Source organism: Mixophyes fleayi, chromosome 7 (genome assembly GCF_038048845.1).
Source record: "Mixophyes fleayi isolate aMixFle1 chromosome 7, aMixFle1.hap1, whole genome shotgun sequence".
NCBI lineage: Eukaryota > Metazoa > Chordata > Amphibia > Anura > Limnodynastidae > Mixophyes > Mixophyes fleayi.
In genome coordinates this window covers 72,953,650-72,963,921 of record NC_134408.1, presented here as the reverse complement: position 1 = coordinate 72,963,921, position 10,272 = coordinate 72,953,650, and the positions used below count along the sequence as shown (strand labels likewise).

Below are 10,272 nucleotides of genomic sequence, written 5' to 3'. Positions count from 1 at the left end.
CGTCAAGATAACTGCCTACGTTTCCATTGTCAATGTTTCACACCCAACGGAAATCAGGATGTTAATCCGTACTGTACAGAAATTGAATTTTTGCAGTTTCACCTATTTGCAAACACATGTTCTGGCATGCATATATGTAATCATCACTATCATTTGGCACAAATGATACAGTGAAAAAAGATGCCTTGAATATGAATCTGCCACATCTGCATAGAAACGCCCATAGTGTACATTGTTTACGTCCGTCCATCCCAGTTCCGGCTTTCAAGTTGTAGGCAGTTGTATCATTTGCGTTCAGACATGAATGGCATACAGTTGTGTTCACTAGGGCAAGTCCTGTTCTGGTGCGCACACAGAGCTGTTTCACAGCACACAAATGGGCTACGTCCAAAGATGAATCTGGCCCTTAGTGTATAAAGATTTCAGTGACTTGCGCTCGGATCCCTGTTACAGAGCAAGTAAATCCATTATTTGGCATTGATATAAAGGCTGTGTTACGGAGCTGCTATATATATTTACAATAACTGGAGGGTTTTACTTGACTGTCCACTCATTATATGCAGGTCCTAATATTTTGAAACCAAACCAGAGAAATAACTAGCCTGCGCTCGCTATATCCCATATTATATGTTACAATATTGCCTTGTTCTCATTGCGGCTGTCCATCAAGCCTATTTAAGGCACGTTTGGGTGTGGCTCACAAGCCAGCCCTTGCTAGATGTAAACCCCTATACCTGGGAGGTGAGTGCATCTGATTTTAACTGCATTTTAATGGTGTTTAAAGCATATATAGGTCAGTGTAGGGCAGCACGGTGGCTAAGTGGCTAGCACTTCTGCCTCATATCACTCATGAGTTCAATTCCTGACCTTGGCTTTAATCTGGAGTTTGTATGTTCTCCCCGTGTTTGCGTTGGTTTCCTCCCACACTCCCAAAAATACACTAGTAGGTTGATTGGCTACTATCAAAATTAGCTATAGTCTCTGTCTGTTTGTGTGTGTGTATGTAAGGGAATTTAGACTGTAATCTCCAATGGGGCAGGGGCTGATTTGTGTGAGTTCTCTGTACAGCGCTGCGGAATCAGTGGCGCTATATAAATTAATGATTATGTGTAGGACCTGAATATGAGGTGCCTTTGATGCTGCGATGCAGGCTTAAATGTTTTGGTCAAAATATGAACGAATACCTCATGTTTTCATTTTGCTAGATATACAGTGAAAAGGAGAAGCGCTGACAACCGTTGTGTGTGGTTTTTTTTTCTTCTGTATTTACTCCCATAAGAAAACTGTCCTTAAGATTTGGAAGGATTTTAATAGACTGTAAAATATCGGCTCCTCACTCCTCTACGGAGATGCAGTGAAGTGTAACTGTAACACTGAACAATGTACTTCTCAATCTTCCCAGTTTATAATTTACTAAATCACAACAGATGAGGTGCAAGGAGCATAACACCCACACCCAAAAAAAATTCAAAACTGAACCGATGAGTGTAAAGGGTGGAAACCCAGTATAGAATGAGAAATAGAGAAAGATTTAATGCATGTACAAAAATTCTCTATCTTCTCTGGGGGAAATTGTTGCTATGGGGTATTCTAAAGCTGCCTCTAGGGTAGGGTATGCTCAGACAAAGCTGTGTGCAACACTTTCTGTCCAAGCTATCATCCTCGGATGCAGAAAACAAAACCCCCCAGTGATTGTTGTTTTTTGATGCATCATTGCAGCTTACAGATGTAGTCCGGGCTGTTGGGTGCTATGTGGATCGTACCACTTTGATCACAAAACTACCAATTTGTGTACTGGGCGATAAGCACAAGCGTTGTTGGCCCCTTGGGTGTTTCTTGCTCATTGGATAACTTTGACTATTCGATTAGCATTAATTTCTCTCGGCTAGGTTGGTGCCTGAGGGCTTGAAAGCACATTCGACCAGGGCTGTCTGCTTCGTGGGCGATGTATTACTGTGCTTCGGCCAGACAGTTGTGCCGGGCTGCTACATGATTCAGTCCGCACCTCTTCCAAATTTAAAGTGATTGGAGGGATTGCAATGGAAATTTGTTCCCCAGTGGTATTCCAGAAAAAGGTGTGTTTTGTTTTGTTTTTCTTTTTTCTTTTTTTAACTCTGTAAAATATATCTTGGTCCATTGTGGACACTGCACTCCCTCCCTTTGCTCTGTTTTTTTTTTTTACTGGTTTGTTTCCTGATATGGTGTTTCTTGTTTTGACTTGTTAGGCTCTCTTCAGGGCTTTGTAAAAATAAATTACTGAGATGGTTCCCTCTAGAAGGGGCATAGTAGGGGAGGAGCTGTCCTCTCAACACTTTAAATCTTAAAGTGCACTTGCTCCAAGTCCACCTGCTATACCCCGCAGTGTCCAACAATAAACTGAGAAATTAATTTTACAGTGTGCAAAAGTCCTCTTTTCCGGAGTCTTCCTCGATCTGAACAAGGATTAGGAGAGGTGTGCAACCTGATGCGGCTCCATTTTTCCCCCATATGCTGCACTCCACATGGGAGTCTGTGTAAGCTTGCAGTATCTGTTATATAAAGACTTCTCCTAAAGAATACAATCAAACTTAAAAAGTAGCACTGAACTCCTCTTTTTACCTATATGGCAATATCTGAAGATATCCATCTTGGTGTTTAGTGGTCCTTTGAATGAAGTTATCCTATAATAGTATGTATTGAGACTTTTTTTATGCTAGCAAAGGAGAATAATTGCGTGCTAAAGGATTTTGTTTCTTCAGCTATGATTGTTTGTGTGTTTTTTTTCCCTCCACACTCAACCACTTAATTAAATTTTATTCCTTTAGAGGAAGCTTGAGTAGCAGGTGTCCAGCAAACATTAAGTATGGCAAATTAGAATCTGCTACAGTACACAATGGAACAGGTTATTTGTATTATGTGGAGAGATAGGGAAAGTTAGAGGTGTGTGTGTGGAGAGGGTTGCATTTGGGGAACGAGGAAGAGTCAGTTGTGTGGATATGCTTGAAGCTTTGTGAACACTTAATAATTTTCTGAACTTTTGCATAAATGATTCTTCATAGTGATAAAAATTGATACCCAGTAACTTGAATGAATAAGTATAGCCTTTGGCATGTTTTATTGACTTAAAACATTAAATATTTTATTTTCTGAAAAAGTATGTGAACCTCTATGTTCAGTTAAGCAAATAACTGTAATGCCATTGCCAATCAGGTGGGAGTTGGGTGGCCCTGCCTTATTTAAAAAAAAAAAAAAAAATGTACACATTTAAGGTCACATTTTAGAGAGATATTCAGGAAATTCTAAAGGGTTCACAAATTTTCTAGCATCCCTTTTTATAATGCAGTAAGTGGGATCACTTGCATTTTTAGAATACATCAAATACATGACTTCTGCACTCTGATGATTTTTACATTTTTCTTATTTCCCTGATCCATACAGTATTTTTCATGGTAGGTGGTATTAATAACAACCGAAGTCCAATGATTAATGCAGGTTTTTCCATGCGAGCCTTGAGTTCGAGTTCTTGCTTTTCTATATCCAGTCCTTGACATAATTTCCAGGGTTTAGCTGCCCTCTATTTTTCTGCACTTTTAAATGGAATGATAATGTGCTATATTATGAATTCAGTATACAGTCGTGGCCAAAAGTTTTGAGAAGGATACAAGTATTGGTTTTCACAGTTTGCTGCTTCAGTGTTAAGACCTTTTTGTCAGATGTTGCTATGGTATACTGAAGTAAAAATACAAGCATTTCATAAGTGCCAATGACTTTTATTGACAATTACATTAAGTTTATGCAGAGAGTCAATATTTGTAGTGTTGACCCTTATTTTTGAAGACCGCTGCAATTCACCCTGGCATGCTTTCAATAAACTTCTGGGTCACATACCGACTGATAGCCAGCCATTCTTGCCTAATCAATGTTTGGAGTTTGTCAGAATTTGGGTTTTTGTTTGTTCACCCGCCTCTTGAGGATTGACCACAAGTTTTCAATGGGATTAAGGTTTAGGGAGTTTCCTGGCCATGGACCCAAAATTTCAATGTTTTGATCCCCAAGCCACTTGGTTATCACTTTTGCCTTTGGCTAGGTGCGCTATCATGCTGGAAAAGGCATTGTTCACCCAACCATCCTATAACAGTTTGGTGACGAAGTTGCTCTTGGAGAATGTTTTGGTTCCATTCTTTATTCATGGCTGCGTTCTTAGCCAAGGGAGTGGGATCACTCACAATGTCTTAGTGCAACCCCACACATGAATTGTCTCAGGATACTTTACTGTTGGCATGACACACGACTGATGGTAGCGCTTACCTTTCCTTCTCCAGACAAGCGTTTTTCCAGATGCCCCAAACAATATGAAAGGGGCTTCATAAGACAAAATGACTTTACCCCAGTCCTCAGCAGTCCAATCCCTGTACCTTTTGCAGAATATCAGTCTGTCCCTGCTGTTTTTCCTGGAGAGAAGTGGCTACTTTGTTGGCTGCCTTGACACCAGGCCATTCTCCAAAAGTCTTTGCCTTACTGTGCATGTAGATGCACTCACACCTGCCTGCTGCTATTACTGACCAAGCGCTGCACTGGTGGTGTCCCGATCCTGCAGCTGAATCAACTTTAGGAGACAGTCCTGGCGCTTGCTGGACGTTCTTGAGCACCCTGAAGCCTTTTTCACAGCTATTGAAGCTCTATCCGTCAAATTCTTGATGATCTGATAAATTGTTAGGTGCAATCTTACTAGTAGCAATATCCTTGCCTTTGAAGCCTTTTTTATTTGTGCAAAGCAATGATGATTGCATGTGTTTCCTTGCAGGTAACCATGGTTAACAGAGGAATAACAATGATTTCAAGCCACCCCCTCCTTTTAAATTTTCCAGTATGTTATTCCAACCAGGGCCGGACTGGGACTAAAAATCAGCCCTGGCATTAAAGCACACAGGCTTCATGCACTATATTGTTGCACACTGATGCTGGGGTAGTGTGCGTTGCTGGTGCAGTACAACATGATGTAGTATGTGTGTGTGTGGGGGGGGGGGGGGGTATTTATTTCTCCTAATGACCCTCAACATTATATTGTTAGCACCCATATTACATCAATAAATACCATGACAATACATTATTTGTACCAAAATTACAGCAGTAAAAAGCCCCCCACACACACTCATACTACATCAATACCCACCCACATTACAGCAACCAGCATTACCCCCCCATTCCCCACATTACAGCAACCAGCATCACTCCCACATTACAGCATCCGTCGTCACCCCCCACATTACAGCAATACTCTCTCCTACTTATTAGCAATACTAAGCCCCAAACACACTACAACATTGCCACCACTACGTCACCCCATACTACAGCAATGCCACCAATTATACAGGCGCCACTGTAGGAAACCAATGTTTTGCTATTTTCAAATCTCCCAGAAAATGGCAACAACAGAATACTTACACACACATATAGTTAACAGGTACCCTTTTCCCTCAATTAAATAGTAGTGGCAGAATTTTCATGAATCATTCACGTGAAATAAAACTAACAAATATATCAGAAAAAACATAACTATTGAACGATCATTTGAACCCACATTAAAAGTATTTCCATCTACAGCAAAATATCAGAGAAAAATATTTTTTTTACTACAGTAACTGGATATGCGTCTTTTCTAGTCATTTTAAATAACACAGTATATAAATTAAGGGGGGTAAAGGAGGGTGAGAGATAATTGGCTGTTATCCGTCAGTTTGATTAGATAGGAAACATTTAGATTATTTACCTGGAGACGTCTACGCCCTTCACTCACAGGCAGGGCTGACGAGGAATTTTGGGCCCTGGTACAGCAACTTCTTTGGGCTTCCGTCATATTCAACAATGAGAGACTTGCCTTTGGCAGAAGTTCATATTATGCCACACCATAGTGCCCCCAGCTCATATGTCACATCGCAGTGCCCTCAGGTCATATTATGTCACATAATATTACCCTCAATTCATATTTAGTCATGCAGTAGTGCCCACAAATCATATTATGGCATAGTAGTGCCCCCAAATCATATACCATACAGTAGTGCCCCCAAATCATATTCTGCCACAATTGTGCCCACAAATTACATTATGCCATACAGTAGTGCCCCAAATCAATAGTAGTGACCAGACAAAAACTCATTCACAAATAAAAATTTGGGACAGCATATCAGATACTGAGTGTGAGTCCCAGGAGCAGCTTAATACCCCATTTACAATGCAAAGAAAAATAGATATATTGACACAATCACAGATAAAATGTATGACAAGCAGCGTTTTTTCCTCTTAATTAAAAATCTCTGTACAGATAAATATGCAAGAAACATTACAGCGCAATAATGAGCAATACATAGTGTTTTAAACATCATTGGATACACAGTAGTGCCCGCAGTTCAAGAAAGGATGGTGAAAAACACATTGGACACGAGAAAATATATAAACTTACCTGATTATGGCATCCTGTGTCCTGTTCTCCTACTGGGCGCGCTGGGCGAGGAGGGATCAGCAGCTGTCAGCTCACACAGCCAGTCGGGAGCAGGGGCCGAGGGCAGTGGTCGAAGTGGAAATTTAGAAGTGGGGGTATAGAAAATATACCTGAATGGAGTATGAAGGCTTGAGTTTTCACCCCTCTTCCAGCACCCCCTTTTCCCCCGGCTCTCACCCCTCTTCCAGCACCCCCTTTTCACCCTGGCTCTCTCACCCCACTTCCAGCACCCCTTTTCCCCCTGGCTCTCTCACTCTACTTCCAGCACCCTCTTTTCCCCCTGGCTCTCACCCCACTTCCAGCACCCCTTTTGCCCCTGGCTCTGTCCTCTTCCTGCACTCATTCCACCATGGCTCTCTCACACTCCTGACAACTCCCCCCCCCCCCCCCCTTGCTAAAATCGCGGCACCCTCCACCCCCGAAAATCGCGGCACCTCCCGCGACCCTCCACCCCCCGAAAATCGCGGCCCCCCCGCGCGATTTCCTTCCTCATTGAGAAAAATAAAAATCTGCAGACTGTGTCCACATTACAGGGCACAGTGCAGAGTGATCCAGCGCAACGGAGGTAGCTGGTTCCTGGGGAGGAGCCAGCCATCAGAAAGCAGGGGGAAGTGTTGGCTGGCCCATCTAGCTACGGCCCTTCTGGCATTTGCCAGAAGTGCCAGATGGCCATTCCGCCCCTGATTCTAACTCAAACAGCATTACAGTGATCTCTTTAGCCTTGGCCTTGTCAACACTCTCACCTGTGTTAACGAGAGAATCACTGACCTGATGTCAGCTGATCCTTTTGTTGCAGGGTTGAAATGCAGTGGAAATGTTGTTTTTAGGATAAAGTTCATTGTCATGGCAAAGAGAGACTTTGAAATTAATTGCACTTAATCTTATCACTCTTCATGACCTTCAGGAGTATATGCAAATTGGCATCATAAAAAGTGAGGCAGCAGACTTTGTGAAAAATATTTTGTGAAAAATATTTGTCATTCTCAAAACTTTTGAACATGACTGTAATCATTTACTGGTGGGAGGAGAGCTCAGACGCACGGAGTCAGGAGCCACACACAACTTTTGGCAATAGCTATCATTGCTGGACCATGGTTATTAGTAAAGTGTATATTTTATTTTACCATAAAAAGGTTGTGTGATTTTTAGATGAATAAAAAAAAAAATGGTGAGTACCTCTTTTAGTAAATATTGTTTGAGTACTGGTCACTGTGAGACGAGGCAAACAGAGGGTTGGTTGAGTAGGATATACGTTCTTGCACCGTACTTATAGCAGGTTACAGATGTGTGTTGGCTAGGTATCATACAGAGATGACCCTTGCCTAAAGAAGGGAGTTGACTTTTATTAAACCAGACAACCTGAGGCGTGAAGATCACAAAGATCCTGCCAATTACTATGCTATACTATGCTGCTATCGGTGTGCGCTGATTACGTTACACTGGCTCCAAGCTCTGTCATCGAAGCACAGCTCTCCGAACAGAAGACCTTCTACCAAGCAGATAGTTTGCCATAGATTTATATTGGCTCAGACTACTCTGCACTGTAGACCTAGCAGATAATGTAATTTGTGAAAGTTTTTCTTTAAGAGATTGATATCTGGTGCAGGGGACGATTGGCATAATGCAAAGCCTTACCCTGCTGATGAGATCTGGATAGGAAAAAAGATTACTATTTTGGTTTTTCTCCTTGCTCTTAGGTCAAAAATGTGAATTCCAGGATGCTTACCTTCTACTCAGTGAAAAGAAAATCTCCAATGTTCAATCTATAGTACCTGCTCTTGAGATTGCTAATGCTCACCGCAAACCCTTGGTAATAATAGCTGAAGATGTTGATGGGGAGGCTCTGAGTACTTTAGTTTTAAACAGGTAAATAGATATTCCAGTCTGTTAAGAGTAGGGTATTACAACTTGTGATGCATATTTTATATACCTTTTTAACTTGTAGCAAATAATATTGATAAGATGAAGAGTTTGTTCCACAAAAGCTGAATCATGCAATTTGTGTTTGAATGCTCTGGGAGCTGCAGAATTAACTAGCTAGTATTTTAAATTATCTTTTTGTAATAGAGGCCAGAACAGATTAAATTGTGTGGCTGGGGTATAAACATGCAATGGTATTTAAAGCGGCCAATACCTTTATTGAGTGTATTTATATTTAATATATTTCAAATGTTTAATAGAAGCTGCAATCTTTAATGTATTAACCTGGAAGTAGTAAAATACTGAATTGGATTTTAGCCCTTTCAAAGAGGTCGTGACTGACCAAACTTCTAATTGTTTTCTATTTTAGGCTTAAAGTTGGTCTTCAAGTGGTTGCTGTAAAAGCCCCAGGTTTTGGTGATAATAGAAAGAATCAGCTGAAGGATATGGCCATTGCTTCCGGTGGAGCAGTAAGTAAATGCCTAATTTGGGTGTCCATAAATGGGTCATCCACTTTCTGAAAAACACCAATTTAGCAAGTAAGCCCCAGGCATGAACCTAGTATGGAATAATTTAAATTATTCCTTAAAAAAAAAAAGGAAATAAAATGTGTCCAACAGGCAGAAAAAAAATAAAATCAAACATCTGTATTAAATTTTATTGAAAAGTACACAAACTGCTTTCAACTGTAGGTTATTTGGGAGACCTACCAGTTTAATGAAGAAATTGGCTTAGTGAATTTAGATTAGTAGCTGTACCTGTTTTAACTGGCTAAATTATATTTTTAAGGAAGCAGTTTTACAATTTTTTTTTGAGTGCGGATTAAACAACCTTTTTTATTACAATATATTTTAACGATGCAAATGATAAATTAGACCAATATTTTAAAAAAACAAGTGGACAAATGGTTTAGAAAAATCCCCCTCAGACATAAAAATAGAAATGTAACAATTCTATTAATTTAGATAAAGTGGGGAAGCGCTGGTAAAGCAATTTATTACATAAAAAGTTTAATCGGTTAAACAATGTTGTATCAAACAATAAAATATTGACCTACATAAACAATATATATTACATATAAAAATATTATAACATATCCCTTTGAATATCAATCCGGATTGACCATACAATAATGCATGAATTGTGCATTTAATTATCACCAGCTAATAATGAATCGTGTGATTGCATATGAAAGGAAAACCACATTGGTTTAGAATGTGGAGCTGTTATTTAGTGGGATCCCAATTGCTCCAAATAATTCACCTTTTTTAATGTGTTATATACTCCTTGAGGATTATGCACTTGATGTATACACTCTGGTATAAGTGCAAAAATTATTTGCATAACATATGTTATATAGATGGTCCTATCTCCTTGCGGACTTGAGAATGGTGCTGTATATACATAATGTCCTTCTATGGGCTATGGTTAACTGATCAGCATATTCGCTGCTCGTTGCAGCTAGGTAATTGATATAGAGTAGAGATAGCAGATAAGGTATCATCCCGCTTTGTAAAGCCGCTTATTACTCTCAGCGGGTTCTGTGGAGATTATGTATAGAGAAGATAATACCTATCCATTCAGTATCTTCAAATCCACTTCTCAAACTCTGTCCAATCGGAATTTGGAAAACAGTCCTCCAATCATATAATTTAGCCCCACGCTGTTACTAGGCAGAATATCGATCCTAAATACATTCGCTAATCTTAGACCATTCAATAATAAATAACACCGCAATAACTATTTGCAATCTAGTTTTTCCTCATTATATCATTGTTAATCTCATTGATCTTGATAGAATCCTACAGAGATTCAGATGACTTATTATTTAGTTTCATTATTATTTTCATTTAAATACATAATCATTCTCAATC

General features: G+C 39.9%; 1 protein-coding gene across 1 annotated transcript in view; it reads left to right on the top strand.

The window, feature by feature from the left end:
• Positions 1 to 10,272, top strand: part of HSPD1 (heat shock protein family D (Hsp60) member 1) — a 78,610-nt gene that overhangs the window by 49,836 nt on the left and 18,502 nt on the right. The window contains exons 7-8 of the mRNA XM_075179976.1: positions 8,176 to 8,344; positions 8,769 to 8,868. Of these exons, the coding sequence (XP_075036077.1) occupies positions 8,176 to 8,344; positions 8,769 to 8,868 (269 nt within the window). The remainder of the gene's footprint in view (positions 1 to 8,175; positions 8,345 to 8,768; positions 8,869 to 10,272) is intronic.